The 19,858-nt window shown below is 41.1% G+C and overlaps 1 protein-coding gene across 5 annotated transcripts in view; it reads right to left on the bottom strand.

Annotated features, from left to right (window-relative positions):
* Positions 1-14,432: 14,432 nt before the first annotated feature.
* Positions 14,433-19,858, bottom strand: part of FMN2 (formin 2) — a 340,988-nt gene continuing 335,562 nt past the window's right edge. For all 5 annotated transcript variants that reach the window (XM_061624583.1, XM_061624581.1, XM_061624582.1 and 2 more), the window contains exons 18-19: positions 18,501-18,582; positions 14,433-16,400 (exon numbers count right to left, since the gene is read on the bottom strand). In XM_061624583.1, the coding sequence (XP_061480567.1) occupies positions 16,374-16,400; positions 18,501-18,582 (109 nt within the window). In that variant the 3' untranslated portion in view covers positions 14,433-16,373. The remainder of the gene's footprint in view (positions 16,401-18,500; positions 18,583-19,858) is intronic.

The following is a 19,858-nucleotide window of genomic DNA, read 5'->3' as shown; positions in this document are numbered from 1 at the left end:
AAGGGTTTTTGCCTATTAGTTAATTTCTCTGCTTTTTAATCCGGGAGGTAAGAAATGGGATCCTGTGCAAGCTTGCCAAGAATGGATTGAACATTTTCATGCTTATTGAGTTCAGTGGGATTTACTCCCCTGCAATCATGCTTAGGATAGGTGAAACTGACCACAGGGGATGGGGAGGGGAGGGGGGGAGGAGGAGGAAGGGGAGGAAGGGCAAAGGGGAGGAGGGGTATGGGAGCAGTCAGGAGGTGGAGGGGAGGAGAAGGACAATTTTGATCATTTGCATGCTTATTGAGTTCAGTGGTATTTACTCCCATGCAATCATGCTTAGGATAGTTAAAACTGGCCAGGGGAGGAGGGAGGGAGGGCTGGAGTAGTCAGGGGAGGAGGAAGAAGGAAGAGGGGAGGGGAGGAGGAAGGGAGAGGAGAGAGGAAGGAAGGGAAAGGCAGGTCTGATCATTTGCATGCTTGTTGAGTTCAATGGGATTTATTCCCGTGCAATCAGGCTTAAAATAGGTAAAACTGACCGTGGGGAGGAGGAAGGGGAGGGGGGATGGGGAAAGAGGGGGTCGAAAGGGGATGGGGAGGGAGGGTAAAGGAAGGGGGAAGGAAGGGGGAAGGAAGGGGCAAGACGGAGGGGATAGGAGGGAGAAGGGAGGGTGGATCATGGTATTTATTTCTGTGCAATCATATTTGAAAATGGAAATGGACTGCCTTCAAGTCGATCCCAACTTATGGTGACCCTATGCATAGGGTCTTCATGGTAAACGGTTTTCAGACATAGTTTTACCATTGCCTTCCTCTGAGGCTAAGAGGCCCAAGGTCACCCAGTGAGCTTCATGGCTGTGTGGGGATTCGAACCCTGTACATGTAGCCTCCCACCCAAATTCAAACTAAAGCTGTTACTGGCCACGTCCGCACCAGACTGTTGTTTCACTTTGGACAGTCATGGCTTCTTTCAAAGCATCCTGGGAAGTGTAGTTAGTGAAGGGTGCTGAGAGTTGCTGGGAGACGCCCTGTCCCCCTCACAGACCTTCAATCAGAGCAGCTGACTGTTAAACCAGTCTTGCCACTGGAGCTCTGTCAGTGGAATAGGAGTTTCCTCTCAGCACCCTTCACAAACTACACTTCCCAGGATTCTTTGGGGGAAGCCATGACTCACATGAAATCAAAGGCTGGTGTGGGTGTGGCCCCCTGATTAGCCTAGCCAAGCAGCTATGAGTCTGGCTTTGAGAACACTGGCAGTTGGTTCTTACTGAGTATGCCCGACACTATTCAGTTCAATGCAAAATTTATTAAATTAATTAAAAATTAGCCAGGCATTTTTTAAAACGTTTAAACTGCAGAGGATGAAGGTCAGAGTAAGGGGCAAGGTCTTCTGTGAACATGGCTGATTTTTAATGAATTTCAACAGATTATGAGAACTCTGACAGAAAAAAGTCCAAAAGGGTTTTCTTTCTCTCTTTTTAGACTTTGAACACTTGATTCTCTCTGACTGTTTTGTGTATCGCCATGAAAATTCACAGGGTTATTAAGCAAACGTTTCTGAGTTCAGGACTATAAGTTTTGTAAGATTTTGTTTTGAAATGAGCTTATGGGAAGCATCAGAATGGGAAGGGGGGTATTTTCAATTTAACATTGCCGAATGTGAAGAATACACGCTGGCTACAGTATACAGCCACTCTCGTGGCTGTATAATTAGAGGACATTCATGGGCCTATCAAGAGCAATTAGCTATGGTAGCTTGATGGAAGCTTCATGTGCTTAACACATCTTAACATAAGAAGAGCCTGCTAGATCAGGCCAATGGCCCATCTAGTCCAGCATCCTGTTCTCAGAGCAGCCAACCAAGATACCCATGGGAAACCCACAAACAGGACTTGAGCACAAGAGCACTCTCCCCTTCTGTGATTTCCAGCAACTGGTATTCAGAAGCATAGTGCCTCCAACTGTAGAAGCAGAGCAGAGCCATCATGGCTAGGAGCCTCTAATACTGTTATGCTTCATTGTTGGTTTGTTTGTTTGTTTGTTTATATCCCGCCCTTCCTCCCAGCAGGAGCCCAGGGCGGCACTAATTTTAAAGAACTGTCCAAGTTGATGGCCTTCAGTGCCTCCTATGGGAGCAAGCTCCATAGCTTAAATATGCACTGTGTGAAGAAGTACTTTCTTTTATCTGTCCTGAATCTTTATTGGAGTTCTAGTGTTATAAGAGAGGAATAAGAACTTCTCTCTGGCTACTCTCTCCATGCCATGCATAATTTTATAGATGTTGCCACCACTGTACATTATTGTGAACTTTACACTAACGCGGTCTTTTTCTCTCTTAACAGTATACACTGTGGACAGATGGTGAACTGCTGTTCCTTAGTAAAGCACTTCTATTCCCAGTGTTCAGATATTGGGGTGGGAAGAACAAAGGCTAGTATATATCCTTTGCTTTCAGATATCACAATCTTAATCTTGTTTTAATGTAAGCTGCCTTGACCTACTGGTAGAAAGGTGAGGCTATACATTATTATAGATAGATGGATGTTCGTGTGTTATGTGCCTTCAAGTAGATTTCAACTTATGGTGACCCCGTGAATCAGTGACCTCTAATAGCATCTGTTATGAACCACCATGTTCAGATCTTGTAAGTTCAGGTCTGTGGCTTCCTTTATGGAATCAATCCATCTCTTGTTTGGTCTTCCTCTTTTTCTACTCCCTTCTGTTTTTCCCAGCATTATTGTCTTTTCTAGTGAATCATGTCTTCACATTATGTGTCCTAAGTAAGATAACTTCAGTTTCATAATTTTAGCTTCCAGTGATATTTCTGGTTTAATTTGTTCTAACACCCAATTATTTGTCTTTTTCGCCATCCATGGTATCTGCAACATTCTCCACCAACACATTTCAAATGAGTGGTTTTTCTCTTATAGATAGATCTATCTTATAGATAGATAGATTTCAGCTGAACATCAGGAAAAACTTCTTGTTAGTACAAGAATGGAACCAATGACGTAGGGAGGTGGTGGGCTCGCCAACACTGGAGGCATTCAGGAGGCAGCTGGACAGCCACCTGTCGGGTGTTCCTGCATTGAGCAGGCGTTTGGACTCAATGGCCTTATAGACCCCTTTCCAACTCTACTATTCTCTGATTCTGTGATTAAACAAATAAAAAATAAAAATGAGGGATGCCTCTGATTGCCAGATACTGGAAGCCTTCCCCCCCCTTTTTTAAATGGGATTAACATCATCTTGGTATGCTGCTTATGAATGGCCATACTCAGCATCTGGCTGACTGCTCTTGGAAACAGAATAGTGGACAACATAAACATTAGTCTTAAATCACTTACAAGTTTTTATGATTAAGCAGTATGCAAATTATGTTAAATAAAAATAAAATAGTCTAATTCAGCCTTCCCTCCAGATGTTTTGGACTGTAACCCTCCTTTGCCTTCGCCAGCATGTGCTGGTCTATTCCAACCAGTCAATATGATTTTTACCAGGGCTATCCAACCAGTTTTTGGGAGGAGGCATGTCAAAGTAATATAAAGGAATATAAACCTTTTTTATCATAAGACTGTACAAGCTGCTCAAATTCAAATTATTCTTCTTGAACCGGGAACTTGTGGCCATCTAGATATTCCCTGACTGTTGGCCATGCTGCCTGAGAGCCACACTAGCTACTGCTTTCCCATCCTTTGAGTCTGCACTCAAAATGCTTGCAGCAGAAAATTATAAAAGAAAGAACTACTGAATCTAGGATCAGCAATGCATTTCAGTACTTTACATATAAACCAGACTGGAAGTTTCTAAGGGAATGAATGTCTAATTCATAACTAAGTGTCTAGTGCTTTCCAGACATTAGTCTGCCATCTGGTGGTAAATATATTAATCAGTCAACTATAAGTTTTCATGTCATTCAAAAATATGCCCAACACATAATATTTCAGGGGGGAGGGGTTCAGCTCTTTTCCCTTTGAGTTGACTTCCCCTTTTTATTACTGGTATTTCCTTAAAACCCCTAATGTGGAAAGTTCCTTCTAATACATTCATCTTTGAGTTTTCAGTTCATCATAACTGATTTTCAATTCTAATTGGGCAGCCAGTTGCAAGCCGAAGTATACAACCTCTGTTCCAGAGTTCTGCTTGCAACTGGCACTGGCTGCCCAATTCGAATTGGAAATCAGTTATAATGGAGCTAGCAACAATAAGACCACCTCTAATTATTTCACTCTTTCCATTGCTATAGACGACTCCACTTCCTGTCTCCACAAAATTGCTGTGGCTGGGTGGGAAGAAACAAGATGCAGAGGATAGAATAGAGTTTGTTTTGAAAGAGACCATTACATGGATAGCATTCCTTCAAAGGGAGGGCAGATGAGAGTGATACTAGATACCACTTTTTTTCTTTCTTTGAGTGAATGGGAAATTACTAAAAGAGCCAACAGTGTCACACAAATCAGTTAAAGCTGCTAAAGTAAGAGAGAGAGAAAGCCACTGACTTAAGTGTTCTGCATTGCGGTATTATATTTAGTTCTATACAAATTGGGTACAGTGTGGTAACCTGGTCCAGGAGGGAGGAGACAGGCAATATCAGCATGCAAACCTTGGGGAAATGATACTTGCTTGGCATTCTCCGTTTCTCTCAGCTACCCTGACATACTGATGCAGTCAAGCACCCATGATGTGCCCAGCAACTATGACTGGAAATTAGATACGTTTGCTTTCTGCATCCCTTTAGTGTGCAGCAGACAACAGTGAATGAGATGTGAAGCAACTGGTAGAAAGATGGGATAACTGCCGAAAACCAAACAAATGTGACAACTTTGCATACCAGTCTTAGGTCTGTTACCTGATTAAAGACATCTTAATTAATCATATGAGCTTTAAGCAATTGATTAATAAATTTGCATATGAATAAAACAAATTTTGACTGGAGAGGAGTGGAGAAGCATGCTTTCAGATGGCCCACGTATGTCACAACAGATACCATCTTAAAATAAGCTTTCCTTCTTGTCTGAAGGCTCATCTACACGGTGGTTTAGCAGTGGCGTCACTAGGGTTGGTGTCACCCAGTGCAGTAACTCATGGTGTCACCCCCATGGACCTCCTCCCGTACCAGACCATACAGGATCCTTAGTAATGTTTTTTGTACTAATGTTACTCGTAAATCGTAATTCCTGTATATCACTGAATGTAATGGCAATAATAGTGACATAAACAACCAGCAAAATTAAAATTACACCTTTAAATTACAATATCATACGCACAGCCTAAATGTATTTACATTTATACATAGTTTTATGTGGTTAAAGTGAAAATTCAGTAAGAAAACAATAGAATTCAAAGTAAGAACTACATCAAAATTATGTTCATTTTAACACAAACACAATTCTTTGTTATGTTTACTCAGAAGTCCCATGAATGTACAGCACAATCCTAACCATGTCTACTCAAAAGTAAATCCTGTTGAATTCAGTGGGGTTTACTCTAGGTACATGGGATCAGCATTCCTTTACTCCCAGAAAAGCAAGTATTGGATTAAAGCTTTCATATTGGAAAGGTTTTCAAAGCACTGCCCTCTCCAACAGCCCAGGGTCTGACTGCGTGCTACACACAAGAGAAAAAAAACTTTAACCCATATTTATTTATTTATTTATTTATTTAATTGCACTTTTAAACCGCCCTATAGCAACAAGCTCTCAGGGCGGTGTACATATTCTTATTATGTGGCCCTGGGAAGATCTATTGCCTTGTTAAGCTGAGTTGGGACTCTGAAAAATGCTTGTCAAAGTTGACTTTGAAAACTGGGCAGCACTTGACAATGAAGAACTTGGAGGTGTGTGTCTCTGTGTGGTCACTTCCACTCCTTGTTTTTGAAGTATCCTGACAAAAGTGGTGACTTCCTCTTCAGTGCACAGTTAAACTATGGAATTTGCCCACAGATGTAGTTATGGCCATCAACTCTGGTGGCTTTAAAAGAGGATTGGACAAATTCATGTAGGATAAGGCTGTCAACAGCTACTAGTCCTGATGCCTATTTACTACTTCCAGTATCAGAGGCAGTATGCCTCTGAACACCAGTTGCTGGGAATCACAAGCAGGGGGAGAGGGCTACTGCAGCCAGGTCCTGCTTGTGGGCTTCCACTAGGGTTGCCAGGTCCATGGCCTGAGACTGATCCTGTATCTTTAGGACAGCCTTTCCCAACTAGTGGGCCACCATATGTTTTGGACCACAACTCCCATTAGCCTCAGCCAGCATTGCCAATGGTCAGGAAAGATGGGAATTGCGGTCGAACAACATCTGGTTGCCCACTAGTTGGGAAAGGCTGTTTTAGGAGAAGAGAAGGTCAGCCAAGCGCAGGTTGTCTTGCAACACTGTAATGGGAAAAACCACAAGGTGGAATTCTCCCTCCCCCTCCACAACTTTTAAAGATACAGAAGACCTCTTGGTTGCCAGGCCTGGCCTCCAAGAGGTCTTCTGTATCTTTAAAAGTTGTGGAGGGGGGAAGGGAGAATTCCACCTTGTGGTTTTTCCCATTACAGAGTTGCAAGAACACCTGCACTTGGCTAACCTTCTCTTCTCCTAAAGATACAGGATCAGTCTCAGGCCATGGACCTGGCAACCCTAGCTTCCACAGGCATCTGGTTGGCCGCTATGGGAACAAGATGCTGAATTAGATGGGCCTTTGCCCTGATCCAGCAGGGCTCTTCATATGTTCTTTTGTTGTCCAACCAGCAAGCAAGAATCAATCATCAGTTTTTCTGGGGTCAGAGCACCTCAGACAGCCTCAGTCATGAACTTCTTAAGATGTACTGATGTCTGGAGCTAAGCTTGGAGTTCATTTGTTTTTTCATGTTCTTTCCTGCAGTGCTGTCCCATAATGGCCCACTTGCAGCTCTCAGAAGTGTAGCCCTGCAAAGAGACTATTAAGTTGCAGAAGCCCAAAGCAGTGCCTAGCAACCATCTGCTCTACCCTGCGAGTACTTACCTGTTTTTATCGGCCTACCTGCTTGTCAGTCTGTTTTCAGGCAGAATTGTTTCCACCTGCAGCTCTCAGAGGTGTGGCCTAGCAAGAGGATATGTAGCTGCAGAAGCCCAAGGCAGTGGCTAAAGGACAGTGCTTGTTTGGTGCCAATGAGGGACCACGCTTATACAAAGCTGGCAGGGTCTACCTCAGCTGGGGTGAAGGGCTTCTGCTGGTGTAGGTATATCCTAGTTCCCTCAGCCTGGCATAAATACAAGTTGGATTGCACCTTAATTTGTCTGAATGTATGTCCATTTAAAACTGCCTTGAATATTGAGGATAAAATACAAGCAATAACAATGAGGGAGATAAAGATGAAAAAGAGGACAGACCTCCTGTACCTTTAATTAATATCATTTGTAGACCACTTCCCATCCAGGATCCCAAAGTGGCATACAGAATAAAATCCAACATTAACATGTTAAAAACATATAAAATCAAACAAGTACTGAAATATATATAATATTAAAATATCAACAGCAAAGAACAAACAAATGCCAGGGATATGCACAGTATCTCAAATGGGCCAGTGACCCAGCTGGGGAAAGCCTGAGCAATCCAGTGTGTTTTTCACACTTTTTCAGAAGCACCCTACTGTGGATGCCTCCCCTATAGGAGTGGGGGAAAGAGCATTCCAAAGAATGAGTTGCCACTACAGAGAAGGCTTGTTTCTATGTCATCAACAAGCAACACATCATAAAGTGGGATGACCCTAACAAGGCCTCTTCTGATGACCTTTATGTCCTAGCAGGTCTGTATAAGGTGCTCTTCTAGGTATCCAAGTCCTGAGTTCTTTAGGGCTTCATACATCAGCACCAAAACTTTTAAAATTGTTCAATAGCTAATAGGCAGCTAGTGCAGTGCTTTTAGCACAGGCGTAACATGTGCACGACTGGATTATAACAAACATCTTGTTCGTGCCCTCTAGCCTCAAAAACTGAAACAGATCCCATAAAACTAGGTAAGACTCCATTGGACATCCATCTGATACTGCATCAATAGTATCAATTCAAGTTGGCATACGTTTTATCTTCAAAGTGTTTTAAAATTTGTCACAGCATGACTCAAGAGTGCAAGCATTCAATTTGCTGGGGTATATGAGAATAATCACCGCACCACTCGGAAAGCAATGCTGGATGGCTACTCAAGGCTGTGATGGAAGCAGCAAAACAAGCTTCTCTGCAGCCTTCACTGCCATGCAGTAGGTGCAATTATGAGCTCTAGCACATGTCCAGTTGGCTTCACTTTGAATCTTACACCACTTGCACTTTAGTTTTCGTTGTCCTGGTATACCGCAGAAAACCAGGAAGCAATCTGGGCTCTACAGTGCAGGACACGACAATTGGGTGCAATCATGTCAAGCGCCCACCCCCATCTGCATTCCATAGTGACACAAAGACCTCAACAGGATCACCACCGGCTTTGGTTTTGGATTCCATAAGTCTCCAAGGGCAGACCATCTTAATAGGACCCCCAATTCTACCGAAGGTGACTAGTACTATAAGTCCAAGCTTTACCAGAGAGTGGTCTGACAGTAACAATGGGGTGAGTTAAGCCCCCCTCAATGTCCAGATTGCCCTGTTCACACACTGAGGCAAAGACGAAAACAAAGGTATGCCCTTCCTTACACTTTGGCCCAGACAGACAACCCCATGGTTGCAGGCCATGAAATTCCAATGCAGCTTCAGTGTGGATACTGAAGTCCCTCAAAACAAATGTAATGGGGTTCTCAAGCTTGAGACCATCTCTGCCTGCTCAGTTAGAGTGAGCAGTACACCAACAGCATCCTCAGTCTGTCTCATTGCCCTAGTGTCATGTACAGGCCCTCATAGCCAACAGCAAGCCGCCCCCCCACCTGTGTATCTCTTACAGCCCTGCCTCCAACAACGGCCCAATATAGAGGGCTGCTGGAAACTGCTGATTCACTTGTAGTTCCCTCCAACAGAAGCCCTGTGACCAGTTCAGTAAGTCTACTCAAGAGGAAGAAGATGCCACAAAGAAGTAGCAAGCAAATAACAAGCACAGTCTCTCAGTTCAGGCGGCTGGTCTTACTTCTTTCCCTCCTGCTGCTCTGGCTTGAAGCTACACCTGCTGAAATTCCTTCTTTTACACAACTTTTAAAGGTGACATAACCCTGCCCTTTATTTTGGATCTGGCCACTCTAGTGACAAAATGAAATGTAAAAACCGAACAGATTTATAACTGGTTTTCAAAGCACTGCCCTCTCCAACAGCCCAGGGTCTGACTGCGTGTTACACACAAGATAATTTTTTTTTAACCCATATTCTTACTTACTCAAATTGAAGACCTCAAAACCACAATTTTGACGTTGTAATGAAGCCTAAGCATTGCCTGGGTCAACAAATCACAAGCCTGGCTTCCCTTATTGGCTACAATCCTGAAAGGGCAGGATTAGAGGCCAGAGCCTGGAAAAGTTATTTTTTGAACTATAACTCCCATCAGCCCAATCCAGTGGCCATGCTGGCTAGGGCTGATGGGAGCTGTAGTTCAAAAAAGTAACTTTTCCAAGCTCTGGCTAAAAGCTGCTATACAGATTGGTTAAAAAACAGATTAAACAGTCTCGGGGGGGCTGACGTTTTGGTGTATATCTTGGGAACCAGACGACCTAGAAACTTAGTTTTTTTGAAAAAAAAATTGAAGCTGAGAATCCAGAGATTAAGGTAGGGGTGGCTCTGGGTGTCACCCCCCCTCTCGGTGTCACCCAGGTATGGTCCACACCCCCTGCATCTGCTTAGTGACGCCCCTGTGGTTTAGTGTTTGTTTGGTGCTACTCACATCCCCTTTTAATTCACATGGTTCACATGACGTCACTGGCAAACAGAAGCTATCACACAGTTTTCTTCCTGTAAATCCATACAGAGCTTGGAAAAGTTACTTTTTTGAACTACAACTCCCATCAGCCCAATCCAGTGGCCATGCTGGCTGGGGCTGATGGGAGTTGTAGTTCAAAAAAGTAACTTTTCCAAGCTCTGAATCCATACTAACACAATCCTCTGATAATACGAAAAGGGAAGGGAAAAAAGTCTTCACTCTGTGAAGGGCTTGCAGACGCTTTGCTCCAAAGCTGTTAGATGGGTGTGTCAATTGTTTCCCTCTCCACACCCACTCCCTCCTCCCCCCCTCATTCATTTCATTTACAGTGGACTGAAGAGCAACTTCCAGCTGCTCTCTCCCATTCCGCTGGCATTTTTATGTTACTGCAAACAATGCCTTTATTTTCTTTGCCCCCTAACATGTGTGCAAAAGCATAACACTGTTCAAACAAAGATGTGTATTTCAGCTGTATTGTACCAGTGAAAATACAAATAATTGCACATCCAGGTTGTTTTTTTAAAAATATGAAACTAACTAGAAGAACAAACTGAGCATGCTCAGTTGCCAGGTTAACAGAGGGAGTAGAAATTATTTATTATTATTATTTATTTATTTAGTATATTTGTATGTCACTTTTCATCACCAGGTGATTTCAAAGCGGCTTCCATAGCAAGAACAAAACAATATAATCAAAACAATTCAGAACATAATAATAATTTTAAAAACTACAACAATATCAATAAATAACACCACAAAATATCACAAAACAGGCTGAAATCTGAAATCAATCTAGTCTGAGAGAGAGAGAGAGAGAGAGAGAGAGAGAGAGGAAATATGCAGTAAAGTCCCATCATTGTATAACAGTCCATATCCTTCAAAGAAGGCTGTACCAGTTTCCTTGGCAGCAGTGGCTTCCCCCGGTGTCCAGACAGGCTTGCTTCCATCTCCACGTCCTCGGGCTTGCTCAGCTGCTGCTCTCCGGGCTTCTGCTGCCACTGCTGCTGCTGCTGCTGGTGGTTCATGTCGGGCAGTGGTCAGCAGCTGCGGCAGCTTGGGCTTAGGGGCCTGGGCCTTACCTGGAGGAGGTGGACGTGGCAGCGGCTGTTGTTGTTGAGCAGGAGGCAGAAATGTTAAATTAGAGGGCGTGGTCATTAGAAAACTGCGTGATAGAAAACACAGTGTTTGCAGGTGGCATTGAGCCCTTACTGTGGACAGTGCCAATAGAAAATGGAGGTAAAAACAGCATCTTTAGCATGAAGTAATGCTCTCATGTGGATAAGACCTGACACTAAACAGGAATCCTTTTTTTTAAGGTTGGGCCAGCCAAGTTTTTCTACAATCTTCTATTAGAACAAATGTGTTTCCCAGATAATTGGGAGGGTTTTTTTTTTTACTTAATTGAAATATTTTAAATTAATAGATCAATATTGTTAATAGACTAAAGGTTACATTACTGAATAATGAGTGGGTTGTTCCTATTGATGTGCTAACCTAGAAGAGTTGGATATTTTATTTTTTTTCATAGTGACTTGAAGAACTTTGATTTCTTAAACTTGCCCATTTCATTTTAATGGGATACCTCAAACTCACATTTTTTTAACTTTTCTTCACTTTTATCAGGGGCTCCTCAAATTTTTGAGCAAATACTATGGGCACCACCCCACCTGGTCACTTCTCTCCCTCCATCCAGAAAAGGCATGCATGTATGCTCTCTCTCTCTCTCTCTCTCTCTCTCCACTTTTCCAAGTAATATGGCTAAATATGGAACCAGTAGAATCAATCCGAGCTTTGAAAAAGCACAAAGCTTAAAGAGGAAGTGGGGGGAAAGTGTAACTCTTCCAACTTATTTATTCGGCTCTATATATCTTACAGTACAGCTGGTATAGCGCAGTGGGGAGGAGAGCCTGGCTGGGAGTCCAGAGTCTGAGTTCAAATCCCCTCTTGTGCCTCCTGGGTGTAAAGGGCCAGCTAAAGATCACCCCACAGTGAGCGGCTCAGGGGTTATGTGCCCTGCCACCTGTGCAGCCGTGGGCAAGCTGCATAGTCCCAGGAAGCCCAGTTGCCCCCAGCTGGCAGTGGCAGACAAGGGGCTGGCTTGTGCAGCTGTGGCAAGCTGAGCAGGCCCTAGCCAGCTGGGGAGGACTAGCCTCAGAGGGAGGCAATGGTAAACCCTCTCTGAATACTGCTTACCAGGAAAACCCTATTCATAGGGTAGCCATAAGTTGGGATCAACTTGGAGGCAGTCCATTTCTTTTTCATGTATCTTACAAGGGAGAAAGCCCAGCACAGCTTGAAGCAAAGTGATCCTAACGTTCATAGGTACAAAAAGTACTCCATTTAACTCTGCAATATAGCATGCATTTTAAACATTCAGTGCAAAATATCATGGAATATGTGGGGGAAATGTGAACATTCTATAGCTACTTGTGAGTATCAAGGTCACCCCAATTTGTATCTTATTTCTCATGTATTTCACCTTCACCCATGCCTTGTGCATCAGGAGATGCAGCAATAATTGCAAAAACTAAGTGAAAAATATTAGAACAAGACTGAGTTAAATATTACAATCTGGAACCATGTTTATTCACTAATAGACAAGAAACCTTGTGGTTTAACAATGTACCTATAGCCAACAGATATTTCTATTAAACTTTAAAAGGCAGGAAAATTGGGCAGCTATAGTGAATGCACTAGGGGAGCAGGAAACCTGACCTCTCTGAGATATTTTACTGCCTTACAGATTTGTAAAAATGCAAACATAACTTGGATTGGTCTTTCATAGTCCAATCCCCTTCCTGTGTAGGTTAGAATAATTTGGTAACATGTGCCTCTGAGCATATGGTGAGTGGTGGCAACACCTGCCATCTCCAAAGATAATTACATTTTTGTATGTTTGTTGGTGTTCTTCTTACTTTGCTTCTTTCCAGTGTTACTTCTGTTTCTACAGAGAATCTAACCTAGAAAATTATATTTCTCTCATTATTCAGCCTAGAAATGTGTCAATTTTATTTTTTATTAATTTCAAAGCCTTTTTATTGGTCAATGTCATATGATGGTGAAGACAGCCTTTTCTGTTTCAAATGGGAGGTTATGTTCTATTTCTATTATGGGTGCATTAACAATTTAATCTGAAACTGCAGTTTGATGTACAATCAGACAGATTACAATATGTTGCTACTTCAGGAATGACTCTAGCTGTTGGAAAAAACAAACTTGGCCTTCCCAAGTTGCATATTTTCAGCCTGCTATGCTTAAACTACTCCACTTAAGCAAAGGTGGGCATGGTCAATTAAAAACAAAGAGCACTCCTAGAATTTTGCTAGAATATATTTCACCTCTCACTGTTTTATCTTGTGCAAACTGTGACGCTCCTCATGTCCATTGGAAACTATTCTGCAGAACAGTCAGTGCCATTATTCTACAATTGTTTTTGGAGATTTTTTTAATGTTGCAAAGTGTTGCTGCACTTCACATGTTCACAGAAACAGAAGCAAAATAACAAATTTACTATAGGAAACTTCACTAAAATTGCAAAGTAAATCAAACATATTTAAAGTGACTATCTGAACTATATCAACTGTTTTAATATTGTTGCTTCCTCCCTGCTAAAACAAGATCAGCACAGCAGGTCTTGTTTCTGTTGTTTGGGCTGATTGCAGGTGTTGCCACCACTCACCATATGCTCAGAGGCACATGTTACCAAATTCTTCCAAGCTACACAGGAAGTGGATTGGACTGTGAAAGACCATCCTAAATGGTGTTTACATTTTGACCAATTTGTAGGGCAGTCCAATATCTCAGAGAGGAGTTCAGGTCTCCTGCTCCCCTGGTGGTTCACTATAGCTGCCCAATTTCCCTGCTTTTTAACATCTGACAGAAATATATGTGGGCTATAGGTACGTTCTTAAAATGCAAGGGTATAGGTACGTTCTTAAAATGTATGTTATTAAAATGCAACTAACCTCTTTCCAAGACTGCTCAAATCTAAATTAAAGGCAATGTCATGCCAGTGAACTCAATGAGATTTCCCCTTCCTTCCCTTCCCCTGTATCCCACCCCAATCTGCTCTGGAAGATCTCCTAACCCTAAATAGCCAATTTGGGGAGAGGGTACAGTGGGTGCAGGAGTAAGTTTGTGCAAACAGTTCACTGCCCCGCTGGGACACCACATTTAGCTATCAGGATTTTATTTTTTACACCATTAGTTTTGTGGTACTGCATAGTGAAGCAGACACAAAATGCAGTAACTAAAAGGTGTTATGTTAAGTGGGAACAACGAAAAGCATGGTGGGGGCAGGACTTCTTGTGGCTCACATACATGCCATCTGAAAGACCTTTTGGAATAGTTTATATCCATGTACACCTGACTATCTGAAACACACGGTAGATAGGAGCTGCATATATAGCCTTTCTGCGTACTTATTCCTCAGTCTTGGCCATTAGCATCCTATATTTTACATTGCAAACTTTTCGGAGCAGGGGCTTTTAAATATTTCTGTCCATAAAGGGTTCAGAACTCTTGCAGGTAGCAATAATAGTAATTAATAATCTCGGTGCAATAAGAGTACAAAGTATAACATACACAAAATAACTTTGATCTCATTATTTGTTTTATTTTTCATATAAATAAACATTCTAAAAAAAATTGGAATAGAAACACTAAATACAGTATTGCACATAGCGATCTTTGTTAAATGTAGTATTGTTTAATTTAGTATGGTGATAAACATACTGTAGATACTGAAGGGAAGAGGATGGCTACAAAACAGAAACATGCTACCATGTCTTTAAATGCACTTAAATGAAAGAAAATGCAGAAGTTAAACAGCAAGAGGCTATAGCTTACATAAATACAAACATGGGTTTTCATCAGTGCTATTAAAATATCTTTCACTTCTTTATTTGCTTTTCATAGGTCTCTTGTAACAACAATCTTCTCTTCTCTTTCCCAAGAAATAACTTTATTCCTGACACTACAAGATTTTATAATACAGTTCTGGGAAAACATATAAAGCAACTATCAGGAACTATCCTGAAACACAACAGAATTTCAGGCTGATCACATAACAGGAAGCCATTTTTCCCAATGAATGAAAAATATATTTTTAGTGCTTGGCATTTTAAAAAGTCAATTCCTGAGGTCATAATTTATGCAGCCCTTATGATGCCTGGAAACATATTTTAACCTATGGGCAACCAGGTATCATGCACTGGGCTACATGGAGGGAAAAATCATTTCAGCAGTTTAGAACTCAAAAGCACACCAGCATCTTCCATGCTAACGAGATTTGGGATATATGCACCTGACTTTTTCCCTAATTTTGGCTATTTTAAAGAACTTTTTAAAGTTGATGTATGTTACAATGTGTGGAGGAGAAAGTTCAAACTAAATCTACCTAATCATTAGGTTGTCTTTAGTTGCTGAGACTGAGGTGGCATAAAACATTAGCAACTGGTCGTATAGTGTAGGGTGTGGGTACCCAATAAAATGTAAAGTTGAATTAATCAGTAGCCTTTGCTTTGTAACCGGAAAACTGAGGTTCATAACATCATCCTTGATCATCTATAATGATAATAAAAGGCGAGTCTTTCTTTAGTCCTCTAAATTGCAAGATTCAACAGAGTGGTATAAAGTCTACTGCTTCTTGTTACTGTGTAAACACTTTAAAAAAATGTTTGTACCATACCAACATCTGTTTAGTATCCTTCAAACGAGTTTTATGCTGTGCTACACTCTGAAGTATCTTTCCTTTGTTTCCATCCTTTGGTACAGGGATGGGGACATTATAACCCTCCAGATATTGCTGGGCTACAATTATTCCTGACCACTGGCTGAGATGGCTTCTGGAAGTAGTCGTTTATCAGCTTCTGGAGGGCCACAGATTCCCCACTCCCGCTTTATTATATTGCAGAAAATAAAGAGAAAATGCCCCAACTTATCAACTGTAAAGATAGCTGCACTGAGTATAGCTTGTTTTGGAAACCTTTAATCAATGGACAATAGACTGAGATTCTGAGAGGATGAATTATAGTGTAAAAGGAACAGTTTATCAGTTCAAACTACAAATGTCAAATGTTGATATGAAACGGACACAAACAGTTCTAAATGTAGCACTGCAGTGCATTTGCTTTGGAAAGATGTTGCCAGCAGGAACGGAAATGCAGTGTTTGTATGATGTTAAATGTTTAGCGTTTCAGTAAGTTTAGGGCAGCCTGAGACACTATCTCTTACACAGGCTGCTTTAATTATTTTTTAGTATTCCTCCATATACAAACTCATATTTGGATGGAAAAGATGGTATGGAGGGCATGGAAGAGACATGTCTCAGATCCATAACGTTTATTATTGGGCACTCCATATAGCAAATCTGTTATCAATAAATGCTCAGTGGATTCTAGTCAGTGACAACAGAAAACAAATGCAAAAACATCAAGCAAACAAATGGGCCAAGTGATGTAGTTTCCTCCCTCCCTCCTCGACATATTGAGTTTATTGAAACGGTGGACAATGATGTGTGCCTTTCTTCTTTCATATTTTCATACTTATCTTTGCTTTCTGAAAATAAAGAACATGAAACATGGAAGTGAAGAAAAGATCAGCTTCAAAACTTCAGAGCATGTCAACTTATAATCATCCATACAGTAAGAATCCTTTTTCTTTCTTGCAAATCAGGCTAAGATTGAAATTCAGTTAAATCAGAATATTTGGATGTCAGGCTGAGTGGTTTCCGAGACACCATCTTCAAGTTCAAGAAAGAAAATCAGTTATGTTTCATTAACAAACTCTACCTACATTTTATGTTATCACAGTGTCACATGTCTGAAAATGAATAGGTTTTAACCTCTGCAGAACCAAATCACTGAACCAAAATTACTCTGTAAAGGCTTAAACCACAGAAGCATTTTACACCAAATAGCAGGACAACACAGGGAAGAACTACACTTGCACATGGTGCACCCCCTGTCTTCTTTTCCAGGTTTTGGGTTCCAAAATTGTTCAAATTGGGCCTTATCTGCTAACACTTAGTGGGTTCCAGGAAATCATGAGCTATGTTCTGCTCATGGAAGGAGTCTTTCCTACTCCATCTCCACATTGTAGCTCTTCACCCCGGAAAGCTGAACCTTAGATAAGGGGGGACGTTTGGAAACAATGTGGGATAAGGTGTGACATGATGCTAACGGATGGGGACATTGGCAGAAATTGAGCTATGCCTGTGCAAGTGCTTTTCTGCTCATGCAAGGAACCTTTGAATCCAAACCAGCATTTTAAAACTAAAACCTATTCTTAGTGGTTTGTTTTGGCAAATCTTCCTCCTCCCTTGTGTTATGGGTAGCAAATGGCAATCAGTGGTCCTAGCAATGAGCTGACTATAACTGGCCATATTGGACTGCTGTTTTTTATTTATTTATTTATTTAAAATATTTCTATCCCACCCTTGTACCCTATAATAGGGCACTCAGGGCGGCTTACAATAAAATTGAGCCCGTACATAATAAAATTCTACACAATAGAAATAACAAAAACATTAAAATAAATTAAAATACATAAAATGCAATTAAAATACATAAAATAACACATATACATATACACACACATACACGCATATATAGGGAGTGGTACTGAAGGGACTACTGAGGTAAAAATTAACATAGAAGGCATAAAATCAGCATCAGGCTCTACCTTCAGTCCGTTTACTTGGTGCTTTCACTAATCATGTTCCTTCCAGGATACATTTGACATTTACATTATGGGTTGTATTCAGCATGGCATTAAGGCAAACATTCCAGCAGTGCAAGGATTTCTTTTTGCGCAACTCAATGTGCCTCCTAAAAATGTTCTGGGGTTTTCCCCCAAACCTTCAAAACAGATTTGGGAATGGTATACAGCACAGGAAGAGGGGAGAAGTCCTGTTGCACAAGCAAAAGTCCCGTTGCACATTCTGCATGCACAATGATTCAGCTGAATACCACCCCCAGTAATGGTTATTTTTATAGCAGCATCTATGTACATGGTACTTACAAAGGTTGCTTCCAGATAGGTACTTGCCACGTATGCAACTTTTGCAGAGTCCACATGATGTCATTTGCATCAAAATGTGAGCTCATATCCCCCCCCCCGAATTTAATCTGGATTTACTTTTACTGCAGAAAATCAATTAAGTCACAACCTGTTGCCAATTACCCCTTCGCAATATTAAGCTCCCTTCTGGAAACATCAAAAGAACAGGTGTGACATGTCCCAAACCCAAGGGGTTTACAATCTAAAATACACATAGGGAAACAACAGAGAACGGAGGAAAATGGAGTCATGGGCAGATGGGGAAGAATATGGAATTATTTAGACTGCACTTATTTAGTTACAATAAGGTAGAGGAACTAGGGGGATGATCCAAAGGCTTGCTGGAAAAGTTGAGGGGAACATTAAAGGAAATAAGGGAAGTGGCCATATTGAGATGTCCCAAGAGGCAGTTCCAGATACAAGGGGCACAAGGGGAAAAAAGGGTAGAATCATTAAGTTGGTTTCAACATCTTTCGTTTTACTAACACTAAGAGCAAAATAAGAGGATTCCTGCTCAGGAACCTTATTGCACTGTTTAACAGGAGGAGAGGGCACTCATACATAGCAGGCACAAAAAACATAGCAAATTATACTTACAATTCCAGAATCGTGCTTTTGTTTTATATTGTAAAGTGATTTCCCTTTTTTCTGTCTACATACTTCTTCAGCCTCCTTTAGCCTGCAACACATTTAATTAATTCACCAGATCAAAACCACTTGTGCAGGAAGAGTAACATGTGAAAGACAATTCAAGGACAATACTTTTCAATATACAATAATCTTGTTAGCTTGCAGAATATAAATTATAAACAATATTGTAAATAAAAGTCTGCTACCAGGACACATACAAGTCGTAAAAGCTGCTGTACGCAAAGATTATATTCTTGAATGTACTATTGTACATAATGGCCCATAGTTAAGAATTATGTAGAATGATATTAGAAGTATATTACCTCTCTCACACTCTTTGGATTTTAAAGATCAGACCTATTTCCCTTGAGTTTCTTTACTGCTTGCATACTGCAGTTATTTGACAAGCTATTTCTTCGTTAATTCCTTTGCCTAATAATTAAATTCATTCCAAAAACCTTTGAAATTGTTAATCATAAATCACTAGAGTCTTCATAGAAACACTATGTGATTAAAAAAAATAAAAATAAATAAAAACTATAACTCATGGACTTGGCCATACAAATATCTCGTATCATGAACAGATAAATAATTTTCAGTAGTAAACTCAGTGCAGAGTCCAGGATTTCGGTTCTTACTCTGGCCTTTCCCCAGCCCCATCTCCCTTGAAATGCCTCAGGAAGCAGGGTCAGAATGTATTTTATGAGAACATCATGGCTCCTAATATTGGGCATGGCATTCCCAAAGGGCCCTCCTGACGTGGAAGATAATTCCCTTAGGCTGCACTTGATGTTCTTGAATACTTTGTGCAAAGTGGAAATGATAGCACTGTTACGGCAGTGGGATCTCTGCTGTTCTTGTGATCTTGGCAAATGTTCAATTTTGCCACCCTCTGGAGCCAGCCCTAAGTAAGCTCTATGTCCAGCACTACATGACAATGGGTTCAGCTAGTAGCTTAGTGAACCATTAACATACTCATTGTCCTGAATCTTTCAGATTTGATTTTCAATGTGTATTGTTAAATCAGTAGTGCCATTATGGGGGGAACTGCTACCTGAAAAACTGATTCAGATCACGTATGTTTATACACCCAGGTATTATATAGCAAAGGCTGATGATAAGATGTGACACATATAGATATGATGTTACTGAATGTTAAGTGCATGTGGGTCACAGGATCTAGTCAGAAACCATGTCATTATTCTAGATGTGACAAACATACCCACTGAATGCAATGCCACACCATTTCAAGCTACAGATGAAAATGAATGAAAACTTGAAAGAGAAAATGTTGATGCAAGAAAAAGGAATTAAAAATCATGGGC

The sequence above is a fragment of the Rhineura floridana genome, chromosome 4 (assembly GCF_030035675.1).
Source record: "Rhineura floridana isolate rRhiFlo1 chromosome 4, rRhiFlo1.hap2, whole genome shotgun sequence".
Lineage (NCBI taxonomy): Eukaryota > Metazoa > Chordata > Lepidosauria > Squamata > Rhineuridae > Rhineura > Rhineura floridana.
The sequence above is the reverse complement of the archived record's forward strand: the minus strand, read 5'-3'. Positions and strand labels throughout refer to the sequence as shown.